The sequence below is a fragment of the Nematolebias whitei genome, chromosome 16, assembly GCF_014905685.2.
Source record: "Nematolebias whitei isolate Nwh7 chromosome 16, NemWhi1, whole genome shotgun sequence".
Lineage (NCBI taxonomy): Eukaryota > Metazoa > Chordata > Actinopteri > Cyprinodontiformes > Rivulidae > Nematolebias > Nematolebias whitei.
The window spans coordinates 24,625,322-24,650,276 of record NC_056513.1 but is presented as its reverse complement, the minus strand read 5'-3'; the positions used below and the strand labels follow the sequence as shown (position 1 = coordinate 24,650,276).

General features: G+C 38.7%; 1 protein-coding gene across 1 annotated transcript in view; it reads right to left on the bottom strand.

Annotated features, from left to right (window-relative positions):
- Positions 1-403: 403 nt before the first annotated feature.
- Positions 404-24,955, bottom strand: part of LOC119422454 (proto-oncogene vav-like) — a 51,701-nt gene continuing 27,149 nt past the window's right edge. Inside the window, exons 8-29 of the mRNA XM_037689826.1 lie at positions 24,480-24,569; positions 23,683-23,751; positions 23,503-23,606; positions 23,312-23,411; positions 20,710-20,805; positions 20,560-20,628; positions 18,126-18,212; positions 17,947-18,032; positions 17,720-17,855; positions 17,517-17,626; positions 12,448-12,549; positions 12,263-12,357; positions 12,158-12,180; positions 12,035-12,071; positions 11,735-11,871; positions 8,454-8,519; positions 8,207-8,238; positions 5,744-5,854; positions 3,114-3,201; positions 2,860-2,986; positions 546-697; positions 404-457 (exon numbers count right to left, since the gene is read on the bottom strand). Of these exons, the coding sequence (XP_037545754.1) occupies positions 404-457; positions 546-697; positions 2,860-2,986; positions 3,114-3,201; positions 5,744-5,854; positions 8,207-8,238; positions 8,454-8,519; positions 11,735-11,871; positions 12,035-12,071; positions 12,158-12,180; positions 12,263-12,357; positions 12,448-12,549; positions 17,517-17,626; positions 17,720-17,855; positions 17,947-18,032; positions 18,126-18,212; positions 20,560-20,628; positions 20,710-20,805; positions 23,312-23,411; positions 23,503-23,606; positions 23,683-23,751; positions 24,480-24,569 (1,971 nt within the window). The remainder of the gene's footprint in view (positions 458-545; positions 698-2,859; positions 2,987-3,113; positions 3,202-5,743; positions 5,855-8,206; positions 8,239-8,453; positions 8,520-11,734; positions 11,872-12,034; positions 12,072-12,157; positions 12,181-12,262; positions 12,358-12,447; positions 12,550-17,516; positions 17,627-17,719; positions 17,856-17,946; positions 18,033-18,125; positions 18,213-20,559; positions 20,629-20,709; positions 20,806-23,311; positions 23,412-23,502; positions 23,607-23,682; positions 23,752-24,479; positions 24,570-24,955) is intronic.

The following is a 24,955-nucleotide window of genomic DNA, read 5'->3' as shown; positions in this document are numbered from 1 at the left end:
TTGTTGTGGTTCCTAGGACTGAAGAAGTCCTTTGGATAAAGGACTAAACATCTCAGCCAAAAAAAAAAGAGAAAGAAACTGTTCTAATGACCTGACTAAACATTGTTGGATTTGGACCTGGATTATTGAGCATGAACTTTGGTATTCTCCAATTTGTTGTAAACTTTAAATAAAGTTTACATAAAACAGGTTTGTTTGATGTTAAACATAAACTAGACAGCTCAGCTGAATAAAAGTTTTATTCACAGCATTGGATTTTTAGTAGTACTACTGTTCCTGTTCTCACGCTCTCTCTCGCGTGCACACACACACACACACACTTCTCCACTCATGCATAAGTCTTAATGCACACAGACCCTTTCACACACACAGACCGGACCAACATATCTCATGTAGCAACATGTCAACAGTAATCTGAGAAATCTTCTTCCACGTAGTTGGCAGGAAAGAACCCCACCTGGAAACAGATGAAGGGGACAGTTTAGAGGTCTTAAAATAATTTTTGTAACTTTTGAAGCTGTACCTAGATGTTCAGACGTTCTCACCCGTCCATAAACCTCCCCCCTCCACCAGCCACTGTGACCCTTCTTGGAGAGGATCCTGATGGTGTCCCCCTCCTGCAGTGAGAGCTCCGTGCGGTCCCTGGCGGAGTAGTCGTATCTGGCCTTCGCTACACCGAGGTTCCTTATGCTGCCCCCTGTGAGACAGAGACCACATGGATGCAAGGAGAGGCTTCTAGAAACAGTTTGATGCTTTTCTGAGGAAATCATCTCAGAGGGACAAGTTTGGTGAGAGGATCGTCTCCACTCCTATCTGTGTGTTGTCTATGATGCAACATTCAGAGGCTTATTGGAGCTAAAGAAATTACATTTCCGTTCGAAAATGCAGTGTGAATGCTTATTGCAGAAAAAATTGCTGAAAAACAGCTAAAAATGGTAAAAAAAATAAGTAGCTGAAAAGGTAGAACAAGATTTAAATGGCACAAGAAAGCATAAAGAATACATGGTTGCTCAATTAGGCTGAAAGAAGCAGAAATGAGCATAAAACATGGATATGATCTAATAACAGCAAACATTTGCAAAAAAAAAAAAAAACAGCTAAATAGTAGCTGAAAAAGCAGAAAGAAGCTTAAATTACCAGAAGGAAGTGTAGGGTGCACACTTGTGCCCAATTAGGCTGAAAGAAGCAGAAATGAGCCCAAAAAGTGGAATTATCTGAAAAAAGCAGAAATTTGCAACAGCTAAATAGTAGCTAAATAAGCAGAAAGAAGCTTAAGTTACCAGAAGGAAATTGAGAGTGCACAACTGTACTCAACTAGGCTGCAAGAAGCAGAAATGAGCACAAAATGTGGAAATTATCTGAAAAAAGCAGAAATTTGTAAAAATAAACCCAAACAAAAAAAACAAAGAAACAGCTGAATAGTAGCTAAAAATGCATAAATAAGCTTAAATTACTAAAAACAAGTGAAGAAAGCACAATTGTGCCCAATTAGGCTGAAAGGAGCAGAAATGGACACAAAAAGTGGAAATTATCTGAAAAAAGCTGAAATTTGCACACAAAAAAAGAGAGAGAAAAGCTGAATAGTAGCTAAAAGGGCAGAAAGAAGCTTAAATTACCAGAAGGGAGTGGAGAGAGCACAATTGTGCACAACTAGGATGAAAGAAGCAGAAATGAGCACAGAAAGTGGAAATTATCTGGAAAAAGCAGAAATTTGCAAGAAACAAAGGATAAATTCAGATCTCTTAAAGTGTGGTTTTGTGGAAAGGTTATGAATAATTAATATTTTACCTGTTGTAGATAACTCTGACATCCGTTGGGAGAAATAAAGTTTGATTTGAACCAGATTGATGAGCGAATGATCTAATAAGGCTCACTGCTGCTGTATAACAGCTTCAGTTTCAAATGTTTCATGTGAACACTAATTTAAACATTTACATCATCATCAGGTTTGTATTACACTATTATCAATAATCTTGTTGAAAGAACCCCAGGCTGCAGTGGAAATGCTACAGCTAGCTGCTGCTGCTGTTTCCACTTGCAAATAACATTAGTATTCCATGTAAATAGATTCTCAATCATCCAGGGTGCAAAGACATTATGTTTTTCATCTGATAATTCTCAATTCAAAACAAAAAGTACAAAGTTACAAGCTTTAAAACTGCCATATGTCAGTGTTGAACTTACATGCAAATCACCCTCCCCTCCTTCCTAAGGGTCATTAGGATCTTTGTTGGCCCCGTTCATGTGAGAGATATTTTGTTCTCATGCATATAGATGTATATTGGTGTGAAACTGATTGCATGGGACCAAAACATCTCTCATGTGAACTGGGCCAGACCTTCAGGACAGTGGGGTGGGAGAGTGATTTGCATGTGAGTTCAGCTCACACAGAAATAGCAACTCCCAGCAGTTTTATGGCTTGGAAATCTGAAGTTTTCTGTTTGACTTGGTAAAACTAAAATAATAATAAGAAAAAAAGTTTGGTTACCTTCAAAAACTTGTAATAAACACAAAACTCAAACTGGTTGATGTGAAAAGTAAAAAATAAATAAATTGGTAGCTGAAATCATAATAAATGTTTGGCACTGGACCTGTTTCAAGATGGCAGAAAACCGTCTTGGCTTTTACCGTGCTCAGACTACCCATTCACTCATCAAAGGGGTCAGAATTCAACTTTATGACTACAGCGTTTGTTCATCTACAACAGGTAAGATATTCACTGCACATAAGCTCATCACAGATTTGATTGTTGCGTTAATTTTTTCATGAATCTCCTTTTTAAAATGTAAAGCGAGTATAATTTCTCAGTCTAGACGTGTTTTATGAGGCAGATACTAAAACGTTACAAAGTTTCTGTACCCGGTGTGATGTTTGATGTGTTAGATGAGCAGCTTTGCTCCGGTTGTTTGTACGGTGTAAGCAGCGTTGTGTTCACGTCCCTGAAGTACTCCTTTAGCGAGTTCTTCTGGTAAAACTCAATCATCTCCTGAATCAAGGACATGGAATAAGAGACAGAGATGAGAAATGTGAGATGTGGTAAAAGAGAGAAGATGTCAGACACAAGTCCAACGCGTTTGTTCGGTGTTTCGGCTCGATGAGGGTGTAAAACTCACCACCAAACTCCTGAAAGCTTTCTTATCATTGATGCGATACAGGCCTTCAGTGCTGGTGATCCTAATGTGTCTGACGTCCATGTTGAACCTGGAGAGCACAAACAGCAGCTCAAGTACAGTTCTGGGAAAATAAATAAATCATTTAAAAGCATCTTTTCAAGTTAAATAAAAGTCACATTTTAATATTAATCCCAAACAAAAAAGATAATTAGGTGGAATAATTTTTTCGTTTTTTTTTTTTTTTACAGTCAGGGAAAAGTTTTGTCATGATCATCTTTTAGTTTTGGAGAATGCAAATAGTAAATGGAAAATTAATTGTTTAAATTCACACCAAATCCACTTCTGCAAAAATAAATCAATTTATAAATGAAATACCCAACAACCAGCTGCTTTTGTATGTCAATGATTTGTGAACAGAACGTTTGTTCAAGGCGTGTGTTTCTCTGCCTCTAAGAAGAAGTGAACTGTATGAACTCGCCCGTCAGCTTCCTCCCCAACAGGAAGTTCCCTAAACCTTCCATCACTCGCTTCTAAACGACAGGATCTTTTTTTTGTTTACGCGTTTGGACTTCTCCAAAAACAGGTTCAACGTTTGAGTTAATTTTAAGCCAGTTTAAGGTACAAATGAAATACTTAAGTGTTCGTAAAATATTTAAATAAAAAAACCTAGTAATATGTGAAACAGTAATATGTCAAACAGTGAACTACTCACATGCTAAATGCACTTACTGATAATAAATACCTAAAACACTAATCATTAAAGGTCTATAATTCCTGGAAGGAATGCATATTGGCCACTACCTTGTATGCCTAAGTTTGAAACTAAGATCATCTTAGCTTGAACAGTGACAGACTTTTAGTCCTTTTGGTCAAATCTTGAAATGAACTTGTGCTCCCACAGGTGATGTTATAAAATCTCACAGTCTGTGAGCACTTTCATGGCAGCAAGAGCTAACTATGTAGCAGTAGTTCATTAATCATTATATATGCACACATGTAATTAATTACAACTAGAGAAACTGCATTTCCTGCAAAAATGCAGTGTGAATATTGCTGAAGAACTTGCTGAAAAACAGCTGAAATTAGCTAAAAACAACTGCAATTAGCTAAAAAGCATGCTGAATTGCATAGCTGAAATGAAAGAAGACTTAATTAGCAGAAAAATGAAGAAAGAACACATTTTAGCTGAATTAGACATAAAGTAGCAGAAATGTACACAGGCATTAAGAAATTAACTAAAAAAGAAGCTGAAATTAGAAAACAAAAAAAGCTGAAAAGTAGCTGAAAAGGCAGAAAGAAGCATAAACCAGCATAAGGATGTGAAAAGAGCTGAAATGAGCTAAAATATAGTGGAATTAGCTGAAAAGGCTATACTTAGCATAAAAACAGATAAATAGTAAATGAGTCCTCAAGGCTCAATGGGATTAACCTGTTTAAATAAAGGTTGAATGAATAGTAGCTGAAATAGCAGAAAAAACTTAAACTGGCTGAATAAAATCTGAAAGGAGCACAACAAGCTGAAATCACCATAAAGAAGTTAATTAGGTTGAAAGTAGCAAAAAATACCATGAAAAACTTGAATTTATTTGAAAACAGCTGAAATTAACTAAAAAATGCTAAAAAGGTAACTGAAAAGGTGGAACAAGCTAAAATTAGCAGAAGAAAGCAGAAAGAACATGTTTGTCCTATTAGACTGAAAGAAGCAGAAATGAGCACAAAAATGTGGAAATTATCTGAAAAAAGCTAAAATTAGCATAAAACAGCTAAATAGTTGAAATGGAAGCAAAAGCTGAAACTTTCATAAATAGGCTGAAAGGAGCATTACAAGCTGAAATTTCCAGAAAGAAGAAGCACAAAAATGTTGTATTAGCAGAAAGAATCTGAAAGGATCACAAAACAGCTGGAAAAAAAACAGCTGAAATGAGCTGAAAGTAGCTGAAAAATGTATACATTTGCATAATGATGATAAAAGAAACTGAACCAGAACAAAATGTGAAAGGAGCAGTAAAAGGTTGTAAACAGATCTAAATATATGAAGGATGTAAAATGAGCTCAATTCATTTTCTATGAGGAAAAAAATGTCAGAAAAGGCTAAATATTTCAAAAAGCTAAAGTTGCTCCAGTACCAAAAGTCAGAGCACCCTTTTCCTGAAAGAGCTGAACGTTTTAATGTATGATATTTTTGAAAGAGAACAAAAATTGTGGAACGAGATGCTGAAAAATGTGTGTAAGAAAAATGGATCACGATAGGGTGCATGCTTCATAAACATAATTTCCAGAGCAAATGAGCAGTACACCTGAAATTTACCTCCATTAGTGTGACAAAATAAAACTTGAAATTTTCTCCAATAGATAAAATAGACTTAAATTCCACAAAGGAATATAAAAGAAAAAAAAAAAAAGAGAGAAACAATTAAAAAAAAAAAAACATCTGAGGGAGCTGCATGCAGCATCTTTCAATCCAAATGAAAACTTTGGTCAATAAAAATGTTTACAACAAAAATGTTGGAAAATGCCTTGAAAGTGTGTTTTTTGTTTTGATTATTTTGCTTAACCGTACATAACTCCAACCAGTCACATTGCTAAGAAATGATTACATCTTTGTTTAAAGAATAATAAGAGATAAGTACTTGATGCTGATTGCAAACTCTCCTCCATCTTTCTGCCGCACCAGGAAGGTCCCATCAGAACGTGACATCAGCAGGTTTTTGGCTGCGTTGCGGTCCAGGTTTCCTGCAAACCTGGGATCAGGAGACACAATTTTATTCTCCAGTTTCAGTTTGAAGACAAGGGATTACAACATGCATCAGTAAAAAATAAATTTGACAAAATAATACCTATTTTTTTTTGTAATATTTAAAGTTTAGTTAGTGTCAAACTTCAGAATTATGTTGATTTTTCACAAACTGAAATTATGAACGAATAAACGTACGTCTTTATGCTTGTATTATAGTGCAGTGCTCAATAAAACTATGGAGGGTTTTAAAGTTTAATCTGAAAAAAAATATATAGTTCAGTTCAAAAGGGACTTTATGTAAATTCAGAATGTTTATGAGAAACAAAACATGGTTAATATAGACAGCTCTGCGATGCTGTCACAGGTTGTGAACATATGGTCCAGCTGCCATGTTGGAAGACAAGATCAGTTCAGTTGATTTATACAACGCCAAGTCACAACAGAAGTCGTCTCAGGGCACTGAACAGAAACATTCATTTAAAAAGTAAGTTAATAACATTATGTGAGGAGCAGACTGCTTTGAGTTTAACTTCATTGCAGACTCTCATTTTGAGCAAGCATGAAGGCGACAGTGGAAAGGAAAAACTCCCTCATGAGGAAGAAACCTTTAGCAGAACCAGACTCAGGACAAGTGGACATCTGCTTTGACTGGCTGGGTTTGAGAGGAACAGATACACAATGGCAGGTCAAGAATCATGTTAAGATAGAAATAGTATCAAATGAAAACTATTCAATTTTAACAATTCATTTAAGGAAATTAGGTCAATTTATCCTCTAGTAGTCTAAGCCTATAGCAGCATACCAAGCCAAACCTAACTATAGGATTTATCAAAAAAAGGAAAGTCTTCAGCCCAGTCTTAAAACTGGACAATGTGTCAGCCTCACAGACATAAACTGGAAGCTGGTTCCATAAGAGATGAGCCTGAGAACTGAAAAATCTTCCTCCCATTCTGCTTTTGGAAACTCTAGGAACCGCAAGTAAGCCTGCAGTCTTAGAGCAAAATGCTCTGTTAGGAAAATATGGGACAATAAGGAAAAACCTGTGCAAGTCTGCACAAAAACTCTCCTGAACTGGAATTTATAAACCATAAATTGCATCATTTAGAAGAACTGGCTCCAGGCGATGTCTCGTCTGTCCTCTCTTCATCATCTCAAATAAAAGATGGAGCTAGGTTGTTGAGGGCTTTGTAGGTCAGAAGTAAGATTTTGAATTCAGTTCTGGATTTGACAGGCAGTCAATGGAGAGAAGCTAAAACTGGAGAGATATGATCTCTCCCACTAACTCCAGTTAAGACTCTGGCAGCAGCATTTTGGATTAAGTGAAGACTTTTTAAAGAAGTATTTGGACACCCAGATAACAAACTATTGCAAGAGTCCAGTCTAGATCACGCAGATCAGCATAAAAATATGGAGAACACAAAGCGATTGTTGTTCTTTTAACCATAAAAGTCTCCTTTTGTTCCGTTTTCAGCTGCTCAGGTAGGGCTGACAGAGAAAAGGTTACACTACATAGGTTGTCTGAGTGGTGAAGGCAGCAGCGGCTGACATGTTTTGATTGGGCAGACCTTTCAACTACAAGCCTCAGTACAGAATGTGCTCCAGTCCTTTTGCTGGAGGTACGTTCACTTGTGCACTTTTATGAAGCAACAGCTCTATAGATTTTTCTGATCATAGAAAATATTGATAGCTGTAGACTTATTCACTGCATCGCTTGATACCTATTTGTGACAAAAATACTGTGTAGCATTCTGGAAAAAGCTTTATCCAGCTCAAGGATCTCACAATAATTGAACTTTTGTGTTGTACTAACTTTTTCTGGTTTCCAGTCAGTAAATTAATAAATATTGCAGATAAAAGTCATTGTGGACCACTACATTCCTTTGTTGTTATATTTTGCCCTCCAGCATGTCAGTGACACATCCTGTACACAAATATCTATGGACGTAAATTATATTTTAATGTTTATATAAAACTCGCCACTAGGTGGCAGCAATAAAACATTTTTTTTTTTATCTGCACAGTCAAACCGTCTTAAAATGTGACGTCATTTATTATCTCAAAACAGTGAGTACAAAGAAGGTGCCTGACACTTATACGTTTTATACATATTAGAAAAATAATGGTGAGAGGAGCTTCATCCCATCACTCTTGTGTAATATCTTTTCTAAGTAGCAGTATTTTCTCAGTATCTGCTTCTGTTTTTTCTTCTTGTTTCTCACAGTAAACTGTATTTTTGTGTCAGCTCTGCCATGTTTCCCAGTCAGTTTTGCTGAGAACTGCCATACGTGACGAAATCAGAGCCTACGAGCCTCGTTGATGAAATGAGTCATTCACTTCAGTTCCTGTTCACACTCACCAGAGGAAGCCTGACAGGTCTGGGGCCGGGCCCTGGAGAGGGGTGACATCACAAAGGTTATACCTGATTCTGTGGTCATGATGCTAACATGTCCTCATTTCCTGAAACCTCTTAACACTTGTTGCACTTTGGCAAATGGTAGAAATCTGAAGCTGACAAAGAATTTAGCTAAATGTTCTGTTAACTTCTCTTCATAAATAGTGAGACTGTTTGCTGTAGAGCAGCTCATTTTGGCAGGTGGACTTACAGAGACGTAGGGCTGAACCATTTTGCACGGGAACCATCCCACCTGCCCTTTTGTCAGGTTTCTTCCCTGCGTAACAAACAGAAGTCATTAGAACACGATCAATGCACACAAATCAGTGACTTTTATTTAAACACCAAAGTAAAACTGGTGTGAATTAGACTGTAGTGGCAAAACAGGAAAACATGATCTAAAATCAAACGCAAAACATAACAGAAAAGAATAAAAAAAGCCACAAAAATATGATAATAAAACACGTAAAAACCATTTAAATTAACTACTCAAGTTGAAAGACAGGGAAAAAGTTTCAAAAGTGACACTTCAGGCCTTTTGAAGTGGGGCTCTGTGGAAAAGACAATTAATATCTTACCTGCTGCAGGTGGCTTTTAGAACAAACTCAACTTGAAATAATAGAGTTAAATTTGGACCAAATAAACGAGTTTAAAGTAGTTTGAATGAAGCTAAGTGGGTTGTTGCATTTTCAAACAGCTTCAACCTCAAAAGTTTTATTGCGATTCACATTAACACGATTTTAAAACCTTCACACTGCTGCCAATTTTTAGTTATTCAGGTGGAAATATTATGCACCTGCTGGAAGTTCCCCTCGACTAAAGCGGCTGCTATGTACACCTCAGAAAAAACACACAATCATATGTAAATACAAACCGGATTCTAAAACAGTTGGGACACTAAACAAATTGTGAATAAAAACTGAATGCAATGATGTGGAGGTGCCAACATCTAATATTTTATTCAGAATAGAACACCAATCACAGATCAAAAGTTTAAACTGAGAGAATGTATCATTTTAAGGGAAAAAATCTGTTTCCAAATTGCATGGCGTCAACAAATCCCAAAAAAGTTGGGACAAGTCCATTGTTACCACTGTGTTGCATCCCCCCTTCTTCTTACAACACTCAACAGACGTCTGGGGACAGAGGAGACCAGTTTCTCAAGTTTAGAAATAGGAATGCTCTCCCATTCATGTCTAATACAGGCCTCTAACTGTTCAATCGTCTTGGGCCTTCTTTGTCGCACCTTCCTCTTTATGATGCACCAAATGTTCTTTATAGGTGAAAGATCTGGACTGCAGGCTGGCCATTTCAGTACCCGGATCCTTCTCCTACGTAGCCATGATGTTGTGATTGCTGCAGAATGTGGTCTGGTATTATCGTGTTGAAGAATGCAGGGTCTTCCCTGAAAGAGATGCTGTCTAGATGGGAGCATATGTTGTTCTAGAACCTGAACATAGTTCTCTGCATTAATGGTGCCTTTCCAGACATGCAAGCTGCCCATGCCACAAGCGCTCATGCAACCCCATACCATCAGTGATGCAGGCTTCTGAACGGAGCGTTGATAACAACTTGGGCTATCCTTGTCCTCTCTGGTCCGGATGACATGGCGTCCCAGTGTTCCATAAAGAACTTCAAATCGTGACTCATCTGACCACAGAACAGTCTTCCATTTTGCCACACTCCATTTTAAATGACCCCTGGCCCAGTGCAAACGTTTGAGCTTGTGGAGCTTGCTTAGAAATGGCTTCCTCTTTGCACTGTAGAGTTTCAGCTGGCAACGGCAGATGGCACGGTGGATTGTGTTCACAGACAATGCTTTCTGGAAGTATTCCTGAGCCCATTCTGTTATTTCCTTGACAGTGACGTTCCTGTTTGAGGTGCAGTGACGTTTAAGGGCCCGGAGATCACGAGCATCCAGTAGAGTTTTACGGCCTTGACCCTTACGCACAGTGATTGTTCCAGATTCTCTGAATCTTTTGATGATGTTATGCACGCTTGATGATGATAACTTAAAAGTCTTTGCTATTTTACGCTGGGTAACACCATTCTGGCATTGCTGCACTATCTTTCTGCACACCAATGGTGGAATTGGTGATCCTCTTACCATCTTGGCTTCTGAGAGACACTGACACTCTGAGAAGCTCTTTTTATACCCAATCATGTTGTCAATTGACCTAATTAGTTTTAATTGGTCTTCCAGCTGTTCGTTATATGCTCAATTTCCTTTTTCCAGCCACTTATTGCTACTTGTCCCAACTTTTTTGGGGGATTTGTTGACACTGTGAAATTTTGAATCAACATATTTTTCCTTTAAAATGTTACATTTACTCAGATTAAACTTTTGATCTGTCAAATATGTTATATTACGAATAAAATATTGACATTTGCCATCTCCACATCATTGCATTCAGTTTTTATTCACAATTTGTTTAGTGTCACAACTTTTTTGTAATCCGGTTTATAAATAATGTCACCATAGTCAATGGAGGGAAGGAAAGTAGCAATTACAAGGTGTTTCCTAGTTTTCAGAGTTAAACAAGATCTATTTCTGAAAAAGAAACCCAGTTTACATTTCAATGTCTTTATCAAATTTTTGACATGAGGCTTAAAAGAGAGATGTGCATCGACCAAGATACCCAAGTATTTTTAAGAATCGACAAACTCAATAGTAACACCATTAGATAAGATAGGAGGAAGGACTGCTTCGACCGACTTCCTGTTTGAAAGCAACATCCCTTTGGTTTTATCAGCATTTAGCACAAGTTTGAGACGGAACAAATCTGACCGAACGATTTCGATTGCAGACTGTAAAAGCTGCAAAAGCTTAGCAACTGTTTTATCTTGACAGTAAACAACTGTATCAACGACATAATAATATAAGGATGCGTCAGGAATGATCTGACCTACGTTGCTTTTGTACTGTAGATTATAAAGAGGGTGGGTCCTAAGACAGAGCCTTGTGGTACACCATGGTTGAAATTTAAATAACCGGAGGAAGTACCTTTATGTTGAACACATTTCCTCCGATCTGAAAGATAGTTAGAGAACCAGCCAATGGTGTGTTCTGAGAAAACAATTTCTGAGAGCTTATGACACAAGATGTTATGATCCACAGTGTCAAAAGCTTGAGACAGGTCTAAGAAAAGTGCAGCACAATAATCCTTAGCATCCAATTCTTCAACAACTTCATTAAAAACCTTCAACCTTCAACTAATTTTAGCTCAGGAGCTTTAAAATTGTCTTAGTTGTAGCCATTTTTGTTTTTGCTAAGTTCTAATAGCTGTGGCGGCCATCCTAAATTAGGCCAACTAAAAGGTAAGATGTACGTCAAGTGGCTACTTTTTGAGTTTCATTGAAATCCATTCACTGGTTCCTACAATATTTTGCTAAAAAGATAGACATACTGATACAAGCAATTGCATAATTGCATATTTTCCAGAAGGTGGGTGACAATAGACTAAAAATTCAACAAAAGAACGAGTGCCTTACCTCCCACCAGGCCAGGTCAACATCGGCCCGGGTCAGCTCTATGATGTCACCTTTTATAAGCTGAAGAGGTTGGCCGAAGCCCACGGGGGGCGGCGGCAAACCATAATACTCATGATCCACCTGCATCTTTGGAAAACCTGAGTGAGCAAAACAGAGAGGAAATATTTGTAAAGAAGCGTGATGCAAGTTCCAGTCATTTAAATGGTAGTTGTGGGAATACACAGAACACTGACAGGCTGTACTTGTTTGATGAAAAGGTATAAGTTGGTGTTTCAGCTTATTAAGTCGTGAATATCTTACCAATGCTAGCATGTTTAGGAGACTTGTGAGATTTAGTCTGAAGAAGAAGAAAAAATTATTGATTTATCTGTCTGCAAAAATTAAATTGAGGATATTATTCTCGTATGTAAAGCAGTATTGTACCTTACTCATAGTGCCAGGATGATCTGTAATTTTGAGAAAAAAGAAAAATCAAAGTCAAAGGTGAAAATTTCACAAAGCGTTTAACACATGCAGACATATACAAACCTGAGCTTCGTACACATGCTGGCACTCTGCCTAGACACTCTTTATGTGATGCCATTTTACACCGAGTGCACTGATAGCCCTGGAAAAACGTCCCTCTGCAAAAAAAACGTGAAACCAATGGACACATTTTTTAACGTTATCAAGGATTCTGGGAGCTGAGGAATGCAACGTTGAGACAAACGCACCTTAACAACATGGAACAAGCCTTGCAGGAGGTGGTTTCTTCGAAGCAGTGCATCTGGAAGTCGTGATTGTTTGTCGTGGCGTTATCAGGGCATATGTTTGACCTGCAGTTATACGGAAAAGGTTGTTTGGACCAAAGCAGGGGGAACGAAGCAAACACACAGCTGGTTTCCAATAAGTAGAGCAGCTTGACGTTGGTTGACATAATTAACAAAAGCTTGGGGCAACAACGCAGTGCAGTCGGATAATAAGACAAGTGAAAGTCACGGGACTTTTCTTTCCTGTGGAGTTAAACAATCACTGTGTGGTTCCAACTAAACTTTGTCCTGAATTTATTTAGTTCTCATTCGTGGATCAATTTACATTAAACAAATATACAAACCGGATTCCAAAAAAGTTGAGACACTAAACAAATTGTGAATAAAAACTGAATGCAATGATGTGGAGATGGCAAATGTAATATTTTATTCATATTATAACATAGATGACAGAACAAAAGTTTAATCTGAGTAAATGTAACATTTTAAAGGAAAAATATGTTGATTCAAAATTTCACAGTGTCAACAAATCCCCCAAAAATTGGGACAAGTAGCAATAAGTGGCTGGAAAAAGGAAATTGAGCATATAACAAACTGCTGGAAGACCAATTAACACTAATTAGGTAAAGTTGGGACAAGTAGCAATAAGTGGCTGGAAAAAGGAAATTGAGTATATAACAAACTGCTGGAAGACCAATTAACACTAATTAGGTCAATTGACAACATGATTGGGTGTAAAAAGAGCTTCTCAGAGGGTCAGTGTCTCTCAGAAGCCAAGATGGTTTGAGGATCACCAATTCCACCATTGTTGCGCAGAAAGATAGTGCAGCAATACCAGAATGGTGTTACCCAGCGTAAAATAGCAAAGACTTTTAAGTTATCATCATCAACCGTGCATAACATCATCAAAAGATTCAGAGAATCTGGAACAATCGCTGTGCGTAAGGGTCAAGGCCGTAAAACTCTACTGGATGCTCGTGATCTCCGGGCCCTTAAACGTCACTGCACCTCAAACAGGAATGCCACTGTCAAGGAAATAACAGAATGGGCTCAGGAATACTTCCAGAAAGCATTGTCAGTGAACACAATCCACCGTGCCATCCGCTGTTGCCAGCTGAAACTCTACAGTGCAAAGAGGAAGCCATTTCTAAGCAAGCTCCACAAGCTCAGACGTTTGCACTGGGCCAGGGGTCATTTAAAATGGAGTGTGGCAAAATGGAAGACTGTTCTGTGGTCAGATGAGTCACGATTTGAAGTTCTTTATGGAACACTGGGACGCCATGTCATCCGGAACAGAGAGGACAAGGATAGCCCAAGTTGTTATCAACGCTCCGTTCAGAAGCCTGCATCACTGATGGTATGGGGTTGCATGAGCGCTTGTGGCATGGGCAGCTTGCATGTCTGGAAAGGCACCATTAATGCAGAGAACTATGTTCAGGTTCTAGAACAACATATGCTCCCATCTAGACATCATCTCTTTCAGGGAAGACCCTGCATTTTTCAACACGATAATGCCAGACCACATTCTGCAGCAATCACAACATCATGGCTACGTAGGAGAAGGATCCGGGTACTGAAATGGCCAGACTGCAGTCCAGATCTTTCACCTACAGAGAACATTTGGTGCATCATAAAGAGGAAGGTGCGACAAAGAAGGCCCAAGACGATTGAACAGTTAGAGGCCTGTATTAGACATGAATGGGAGAGCATTCCTATTTCTAAACTTGAGAAACTGGTCTCCTCTGTCCCCAGACGTCTGTTGAGTGTTGTAAGAAGAAGGGGGGATGCCACACAGTGGTAACAATGGACTTGTCCCAACTTTTTTGGGATTTGTTGACGCCATGAAATTTGGAAACAACAGCTTTTTCCCTTCAAATGATACATTCTCTCAGTTTAAACTTTTGATCTGTGATTTGTGTTCTATTCTGAATAAAGTATTCGATGTTGGCACCTCCACATCATTGCATTCAGTTTTTATTCACAATTTGTTTAGTGTCCCAACATTTTTGGAATCCGGTTTGTATTTGTTAAAACCTGATATTTAATGTCGTAAAGATTGTTCAGACCTTTGGAATTGAGATTCTGTGGAAATGTTACAAATAGTATATTACCTGTTGCAGATGGCTGTTTGAACAACCTGCGTTTTTAGAAACTGACAAGTTTTGACTGGATTGATGAGCTCACGACTAGTCAGGGCAAGACCACGACCAGGTAAAAACAACTCCAACATTTTGTTACGGTCCATGAAAATGCAATTTTTTTAACCCCTGTAGTGCCAAGAATTTTGACTCAATAGGGTCGTATCTCACTGGACTGCAGCTGTTGGAGACTAGCACTTGTGATGGAGTCTCCAAAATGTCTTTAAACATTTGTGTGTGTGTGTGTGTGTGTGGGTGGGGGGGGTGGGGGGGTGTTCCACCGTCCTCACAAGACTTGTGAGTTTTATCTCTTAAATTCGAAACATATTCAGAAATTTGTGCAACAATCTCTCTTCTCTCTAAAAGTGACTGCTGAACATGGGCACAGTGACCCCCACGAACCGGAAAGTTAAAAGCGGGTAAAGATGATGGATGGATGGATCTTCATTATTAAAGTGAACTCAGATACATTAAAATCATAAATGAGAAGATGGCTGCCAAGGCTGGTACAAAGCACACCAACATGGGTAAGATCTGAGCACTAACGGGTGACTAAATAATGCACAAGGCCAAAAATGTAGTTCTGCAAATAGTACACAAAAATAAGGTGTGATTTTCAAAAACTGGCCAAACAAAACGCTGCTGCTTGGTCGCAAACACTGCCACTGTCAATTTTCATCCAACTTTTATTTATACAGGTTAGTGTCACTGAGCCTCGAGCACTCATTTACAAAAGGGACCTGCAATGAAACTATTTTATTATAGTTTTAACTTAAGGCATCAACTCGTCTCCATATTTTTCTCCAAATGGAGGTTACTCAAAGAACTATCTGAAACAAGTAAGATATTAATTCATCATAATCTGTCTACAGAACCCCTCTTCAAAGCATATTTAAAGTGTCCCTTGAATAATATAAAAGAGGATTTGAGGATTAATAATCTACCCATCTACAGTGCCTTGGGAAAGTATTTGGCCCCTTGAACTTTTCAACCTTTTGCCACATTTCAGGCTTCAAACATAAATATACTGTATAAATTTTTTATTTTTTGTGAAGAATCAACAAGTGGGACACAATCGTGAAGTGAAATTTATTGGATGTGTCAAACTTTTTTAACAAATAAAAAACTGAAAAGTGGGGCGTGCAATATTATTCAGCCCCTTTACTTTCAGTGTAGCAAACTCACTCCAGAAGTTCAGTGAGGATCTATGAATGATCCAATGTTGTCCCAAATGACTGATGATGATAAATAGAATCCACCTGTGTGTGATCAAGTCTCCATATAAATGCAGCTGCTCTGTGATGGTCTCAGGGTTCTGTTCAAAGTGCAGGGAGCATCATGAAGACCAAGGAAGACACCAGGCAGGTCCGAGATACTGTTGTGGAGAAGTTTAAAGCCGGATTTGGACACAAAAAGATTTCCCAAGCTTTAAGCATCCCAAGGAGCACTGTGCAAGCAATCATATTGAAATGGAAGGAGTATCAGACCACTGCAAATCTACCAAGACCCGGCCGTCCCTCTAAACTTTCATCTGGAACAAGGAGAAGACTGATCAGAGATGCAGCCAAGAGGCCCATGATCACTCTGGATGAACTGCAGAGATCTACAGCTGAGGTGGGAGAGTCTGTCCATAGGACAACAATCAGTTGTACACTGCACAAATCTGGCCTTTATGGAAGAGTGGCAAGAAGAAAGCCATTTCTCAAAGATATCCATAAAAAGTGTTGTTTAAAGTTTGTCACAAGCACCTGGGAGACACACCAAACATGTGGAAGAAGGTGCTCTGGTCACATGAAACCAAAATCAAACTGTTTGGCCACAATGCAAAACGATATGTTTGGTGTAAAAGCAACACAGCTCATCACCCTGAACACACCATCCCCACTGTCAAACATGGTGGTGGCAGCATCATGGTTTGGGCCTGCTTTTCATCAGCAGGGACAGGGAAGATGGTCAGAATTGATGGGAAGATGGATGGGGCCAAATACAGGACCATTCTGGAAGAAAACCTGTTTGAGTCTGCAAGAGACCTGAGACTGGGACAGAGATTTATCTTCCAACAAGACAATGATCCAAAACATAAAGCCACATCTACAATGGAATGGTTCACAAATAAACGTATCCAGGTGTTGGAATGGTCAAGTCAAAGTCCAGACCTGAATCCAATCGAGAATCTGTGGAAAGAGCTGAAGACTGCTGTTCACAAACGCTCTCCATCCAACCTCACTGAGCTCGAGCTGTTTTGAAGAATGGACAAGAATTTCAGTCTCTATGTGCAAAACTGATAGAGACAAACCCCAAGAGACTTGCAGCTGGAACTGCAGCAAAAGGCGGCGCTACAAATTATTAACGCAAGGGGGCCGAATAATATTGCACGCCCCACTTTTCAGTTTTTTATTTGTTAAAAAAGTTTGACACGTCCAATAAATTTCATTCCACTTCACAATTGTGTCTCACTTGTTGTTGATTCTTCACAAAAAAATAAAATTTTATATCTTTATGTTTGAAGCCTGAAATGTGGCAAAAGGTTGAAAAGTTCAAGGGTGTCCGAATACTTTTGCAAGGCACTGTACCCATCCATTCATCCATCCATCCATCCATCCATCCATCCATCCATCCATCCATCCATCCATCCATCCATCCATCCATCCATCCATCCATCCATCCATCCATCCATCCATCCATCCATCCATCTATCAATCTTTCTGTTACATTTTCAGATGTTCAGCAACATTAATTTTAGGCTGAGCAACTGGATGAGGTCTCACGTCTGCGTTTTAGTTTTCAACAGTTCCTCGGGGGAAACATCTGCCTGTTTGTCTGTGAAATGTCTACACTACAGCTGTAGTGTTGTGTTTGTTCATGTGCAACTCATCTGTCGGTGTGATTACTCACATAGCCATCTCAAACTGCTCCAGCCATTTCTTCTTCAGTTCTCTGGTTTTGAAAATCAAATCGTAGCCAAACCTGCCATAGCAGTCCAACAAGAGGAACACATAGGACCACTGTTCACACACACAAAAAAGACACACACCGTCAGCATTGTTAAGGTTCACTGGGGGTCAAACAAACGGCACCGCAGTTAAAATGTACCGGACCTTCTTATTGTCCTTCTCCCCAGTGGATTCATCCAGGATCTGGAACTGATTTAGTTCAATGATCTCCTTAAGCTCAAACGTCTCTCCGCTCTTCCTTTTACAAATGATTACAGCTTTATCGAAGAGGAACGCGTACCTGATGAAGCGCAGACACAAACAGGGTCAAACCACCATGCAGAAGAAGAAGAAGAAGAAGTGAAAGTTGTGGAAGACACCACAGCACACACCTGTCTTGTTTGGACTTTTTCTCTGAGCTGCAGAACTTCAGCTCTCCGTCAATCTTGGGCCGACCAAAGAGAGCCAAAGACTGAGTCTGGGGAGCAGAAAGGTGCTGATGTGAATGCAGAGGAAAGACAAAACCAATCAAAAGAGAATGATCAGTAAAGGAGAAGAAAATATGTCTCACTAAGTTTTCTATGGACATCTGAAAAGTGGTGATTTGTTTAATGATCTCATTGTCTCGTTTCACTTCGTTTATACACTGCGCCAGGTCCTGAGAACACACACACACACACACACATATGAATGACAATTTATTATACAGTGCCTCCAGAAAGTATTCACTTTTTTATAGTTTGTCATTTTACAGTTTTATTCCAGATTGTATTAAATTAATCTCGTTCCTCAAAATTCTACACACAGTACCCCAATATGACAATGTGCAAAAAAGATTTATTGAGACTTTTGCAAATTTATTAAAAATCGAAAACTAAGAAATCACATTTATGTAAGTATTCACAGCCTTTGCTTAATACTTTGTTGATCCACCTTTGGCAGCAATTACAGTCTATTTGAATATGATGCCACAAGCTGAGCACACCTGTCTTTAAGCAGTTTGTCCCATTCTTCTTTGCAGTATTCCTCAAACTACATCGGGTTAGATGGGAGATGTCTGTGCACAACCATTGTCAAGGTCAAGGTTCTTTATTGTCATTCTCATCACATGTGGTACATGAGGTGGAACGAAATTGTGTACTCAGGGTCCCAGTTACATCCAACAATGGCAAAAATATAAATTGTAAAATAAACAGTAATAAGGATTTAAGATATAAACTAAGAATACACTAAGCACTAATAATGCAAAACAATACTCTGAACAACAGCAGCACGAACACGAGTCTGTGTGAGTAGATGAGTATGAATGAACACAGCAACATGGATAATCAGCAGCACATATCAACAAACAAAGTGACATTACAGTGATTTTTTTCCAGATATTTTCAGATTTTTTTTTTTATTCAAACTTTATTTATACAGGTTAATCCCATTGAGCCTCGGGGACTCATTTACAAGAGAGACCTGATTTCAACAAAGAGTGATGACAACAGTGGAACAACAAAGACAATAATAAAGGATCATAAAGGATGCGTACAAATTGAGAATTTGTTTTCAACAAGTGAAAATCAAATGTTATTTCAAAGGAAAAGTAAAAAAAATCAGCTAGATTATAAGGCAGTATAGAAAACTAAAAACAGGAACATGTCTGCATTGTTTTTCCAGGAACTTAACAGATGTTTGAAGCCGCTTAGAGATGTCAAGGTTGAGAGTTTCAGATCTTTTTGCAAGATATTCCAGGAAACAGGAGCAGAGTAGGAGAAGGCCCTTTTGCCAAGTTCAGTTCGCATTGAGGGGACACTGCAGGTAATAATGTCCCGAGAGCGCACACTGCATCTCCAGATATCTCCAGAGATGTTCAATCAGATTTAAATCTGGACTCTGGCTTGGCCCCTCCAGGACCTTCACAGAGTGGTCCTGAAGTCCCTCCTTTGAGATCTTGTCCATGTGCTTTGGGTCGTTGTCCTGCTGAAAAATGAACCGTCGCCCCAGTCTGAGGTCAAAGTGCTCTGGAGCAGGTTTTCATCCAGGATGTCTCTGTACATCGCTGCATTCATCTTTCCCTCTATCTTGACTGGTCTGCCAGTCCTGCTGCTGAAAAACTTCCCCATAGCACGATGCTGCCACCACCATGCTTCACTGTAGGGATGTTATGGACCTGGTGGTGAGTGGTGCCTGGTTTCCTCCAAACATAACACCTGGCATTCACACCAGAGTTCAAACTCGTCTCATCAGACCAGATAATTTAGTTTCTCATGGTCTGAGAGTCCTTCAGGTGCCTTTCAGCAAACTCCAGATGGGCTGCCATGTGCATTTCACTAAGGGGTGGCTTTTATCTGGACCCTCTACCATACAGGCCTGATTGGTGGATTGCTGCAGAGATGGTTGTCCTTCTGGAAGGTTCTCCTCTCTCCACAGAGGAACGCTGGAGCCCTGACAGAATGACCATTGGGTTCTTGGTCACCTCCCTGACTAAGGCCCTTCTTCTCTGATTGCTCAGTATGGATGGCTGGTCAGCTCTAGGAAGAGTCCTGGTGGTTCCAAACTTTTTCCATTTACAAATGATGGAGACCACTGGGCTCATTGGGACATTCAAAGCAGCAGATTTGTGCCTCATCACAATCCTTGTCTCGAAGGTCTACAGACAATTCCTTTGACTTCATGCTTGGTGTTTGTGCTCTAACATGCACTGTCAACTGTGGGACCTTATATAAACAGGTGTGTGTGTTTCCAAATCAAGGCCAATCAACTGAATTCACCACAGGTGGACTCCATTGAAGTTGTAGAAACATCTCAAGGATGATCCGTGGAAACAGAATCTGAGCTCACTGTGGAGCTTCATGGCAAAGGCTGTGAATACTTGCGTTTTCTACTTGCGTTCTCTTCGTTTTCTATTTTTAATTTCTTTGCAAAAATCTAAAAAAAATCGTTTTTCAAATTGTCATAATGAGATACTTTGTGTAGAATCTTGAGGAATTAAAGCTCTAATCAAAAGCTACCCTTACCCTCATGGCATCGAGAGCTGTTCTCAGGTTGTCCTTGTCTGTGGGGTCAGTGGTGTGCTTCAGCAGCTCCTATGAACACGGTGAGATCACATCAAATCAGAGTCGCTCCATTAAATCACAAAATAAATAAAAATGTGAGCCCACACAAACCTGTAGCAGCAGGGGGTACTTCAGGACTCTCTGCATGGGAACCATGAGTAAATCTCTGAGAGTAAAACGACCACTGTTTGCTCTCTTCGAACACTCCTGAGGAAGAAAGATGGAAGCAAACATCTGTTGGAAACTACAGATGTGTTTTGGATTACATCATCTGAACATTGTTAACTGACAATCCAACGCTACCTCAAAATGAGGACGATGTTAATGACAGGTTGTTTAGTAAGCGCACATTTCGTCATATCTCATGCTTCTCATGCTTCTCATGTTATTTGATGTCTGTTTCACACCCACTCTCCATCTGTGAGCTCATTTCGTGTCCTAACTGATTTTGGTTAGTGTTACACTGGTTTCATTTCGAGTCTCAATTTTGTCTTAGGCAAAACATGTCTTCGTTTTGTTTTTAATTTCAGTCACTTTTCTCATAATTGGTCATTTGACAGTTCTTTACAGTCATTGTGTGTCTCACAATGTCCAGTTGAAGTCTTTAATTGGTCATTGTGCACCTTCTCTTGTTAATTTAGTGCCTTAAATTGTTGCATTTGTATTTGCACCTGGCTTTTATAGATTTCCTTAGAGTGTTATTTTAAGGCTTTTATATCTTTTGTGGCTCTTGTGCTCACTTTCTCTTATTTTAGATGATGGCTTCATAATCCTAACATTTTTGTCAGAATAAATCCCAACTGTAAAGGTTTCAAGGTCAAGATCAAGGTTTTATTTATTTGTCATTTGCATTGCATGTGGTACATGTGGTGGAATGAAACTGTGCACGCAGGGTCCCAGTTACATCCAACAAAAGTAGAAATTATAAAAGAAAAACAGTAATAAGATTTAAGATATGAACTAAGAAATACGCTAAACACTTAATAGTGCAAAAACAGTAACACCTTATATTATTACTATACTACTACTAATATAATAATAATAATTGTAATAATTTATAGTTTCAATAATATTGTTCACATGAATGCCTATAAATATTTTTGACTGGCGTTATTTTAAAATGGAAGCAATCCTCTTTGGTTTTTACTCCAATCAGATTAGCCATTAACCCAATCAGAATTAAACTATTTTCCCAAACTGAGGCTGTTCAACAGGTTATCTTCAACAGGTAAGATGTTAGTTATTTATAATCTTTCAACAGAACCCTGATTTAAAAAATTTGACGTGTTCCTTTAAGTCCTCAAGTTATTCTGCTCATGTTTAAAACAGATAGTTGATGTCTTTGTGCCTGAAATGTGAAGCTACTTGATAAACAAATATTTTAATTTTTACAGAAACACTCAAGAAGTTTTTGAATCCTACTTTGGGCTCTTTGACACATACTGTAGCTAAAACATACTGAATTCAAACTTGTCATTCTGGCCTGTTTTTCTGGTTAAGTAATAAAAAAAACATTATCAAATTATAGAGTATTTTGTTTCATGGATGTTAACAAAAGGGATCAACCTTAAAAATAACTTCCTCACTAAAGTTGAATTCACTGCCCATTTGGAAAATAACGTTTTTCTCGCTTCATTTGTTTCTGTTGTTTCTCTCGCGTGTTTTAGCATTTTTAAATGCTGCATGCTAGTGTACAGTACTGGCAAGATAAATCACATCTCTCCAATGAATCTCTTCAGAGGAGTAGGATCAAAAAATATATTTTAACTAATAAAGCTTTGAATAACTGCGACAATTCATATCCTAAAGAACCTTTTATATCCTAAAGAACTTACTGTGGTGTCAGTTTCCAGCATTTACGTTCAAGATCAAATCAGTTTTATTGTCATTTCCGTCGCATGTGGTACATGAGGTGGAACAAAATGTACACAGGGTCCCAGTTACACCCAAAAATAGCAAAATATAAAGTATACATTTTTTTTAAAGACATTGAAATAAAATACTATTTTGTGGGGTAACTGGGATGAAATTCAAGACATTCTTTTAAAATAAAGTTTGTAATTACATCTGACTCATTATGTCAAATCAGTTTGCATTTTTATTGAAGATCTGATGACTGAGAATCAGTAGCACCTTGAAGCTCTGCCACTCACTCTGTGCACATCTTCGTTTATAAAACGTTATTTTTTAAACTCCTTCCTGTGTCTTTTTATAGCCTGTGAAATTACAGCCGTAATTTAAGGCTCAGAACGATCATTTCCTGTAGCTCGCCACAGTGCAAAGTGGACAGTCATGTTAATATCTTGTGAATTATTTGACCGTGGCCAACACAAAAATGACTACAGCTCAGTCAATTGGATAAACCTTGTGCTTAAACCTGGTGTGGAAGTAGCTGAAAACCATCCCAACACAACCCAAGTGCTACGATCTTCGAGATCTTTGTTTAAAACTTTGTCCTGGAAGGAGGCGGGTAATTTGTATTCTTTCAAGAAATGCACATTTTACCCTTTTCCCTCTATTAACCACACAAATCATCATTTAAACATCACTTTTAATGATATTTATTAGACTTTTTTTGTATTTAATCATGCTTTATGTCATAAACTTTATTTTTTGTGAAATGCACAGAATCGTGTTGCTCGTCTGTCAGTTTCTGTCGTGTGAGGCTGCATGAATGAAGGTGAAGTTGAAAGTAAAGGTGTGCCATTCTCACCTCCAGTTTCATCCTGATGTCCTCCCTCATGATGGAGAGCTTGTCCAGATGTTTTGTTGACGCTTCCACCTGACTGCAGTAATGACCGTACAGCAAGAGCCTGCAGATTGAAAGAAAGACACTGAGCATAAATGCATATCGATGGCAGTGTCACCGCTTTGCAGACACTGTTGGACGTGCGAGCCGTTTACCTCTCCTTGTACTTCACAAACACCTGGTAGAGATTCTTGGAACTGTGATGGAAGAAGGAGCTCCGAATTTCATCCAGCAAACTGCGGTGTGTGCTAGCCAGCTCCTATGAAACAGTAAATACGTAAACAACACTTTTACTCAGAGAGCAGAGCGTCTGTCCAGATCTCCTCCACCTTTACCTTTATGTTGATGAAGATACTTTCAATGTCCTGAGCCTGAAGATACTTTTCAAGAGGCCTTAGAAAGTGCTACACGAAACAGACGGGGTGATTATTAACAAGTCTTTAATAAAATACATGAAAACATGCAGGCGAGCTGCTGGATTGACTGTTCTGTGTTTAGAGACTGATGGATGGAGGAATCTACGGTGGCCCTGAGGTGTAAATGAACAACATTTGAAAAAACAAAATTACATTTGAAAAAAAAAAAAAACGCAACATAAACACAATAACATTTGAAAAAACAGAAATACATTAAGCCAGCGTGGAAGTGGCCAAAGCGGAAGTGGCCGGAATCACATTTGGAAAAAACGGAACTGCATTAAGCCAAACCAGAAGTGGTGGTGGTGATTGGGGTGGGGGGCTAGGTTAATGTTTAAAAAAAAAAACTTTATTAACATAAAACTATGGTGGCCCTGAGGTGGTTTGGCTTAATGTAATTCTGTTTTTTGAAATGTAATTCCGTTTTTTCCAAATGTGATTCCGGCTACTTCCGCTTCGGCCACTTCCGCTTCGGCCACTTCCACTTTGGCTTAATGTAATTCCGTTTTTTCAAACGTAATTCCGCTTTTGTTGTTGTTTTTTGTTTTTTTTTCAAATGTGATTCCGTCTACTTCCACTTCGGCCACTTCCGCTTTGACTTAATGTAATTCTGTTTTTTCAAATGTTGTTCATTTACACCTCAGGGCCACCGTATGAATCAATCACTGCCTGCCTGTTAGTGAACAGATATATCATCGGACTGTTTGTGTTCAAACCTGTAAGATGGACTCCAGCGTCTCTGTGTATTTCTCTTCGGTCTGTCGAATTTCCTGCAGGCAGCATTCTCGCTTGTCAATTTCGACTTTCTGCTGTTAAACACACAATTTCAGACTTTTCTAACTTTTCAACATGTCTCTGAGTATTTATTTAAAATGTTCTAATTTGAATAGACAATTGAATCCCATTCATTGTTTTGGTTTGAATCTGGAAACTGACTGTCTTGTCTTTTGCATCACAAATATTGGTAATTCTTTATGACGTCTTTCTAAGATGTCTTCAGTTTTACAACCTTGGGAACTCCATACTTGCCACAGACGCTCCAATATTCCTTGATTTTTTTTTTCTTAAGAAACATTGACTATTTCGGTAACACTTTACAATCAGGTACACACAATTTGATTAACTACTAGGGAACGCCTCAGGAGCAAACCAGTAGTCCCCTATTAAGGCTTGGCTGTGTGTTCCCCAGTAA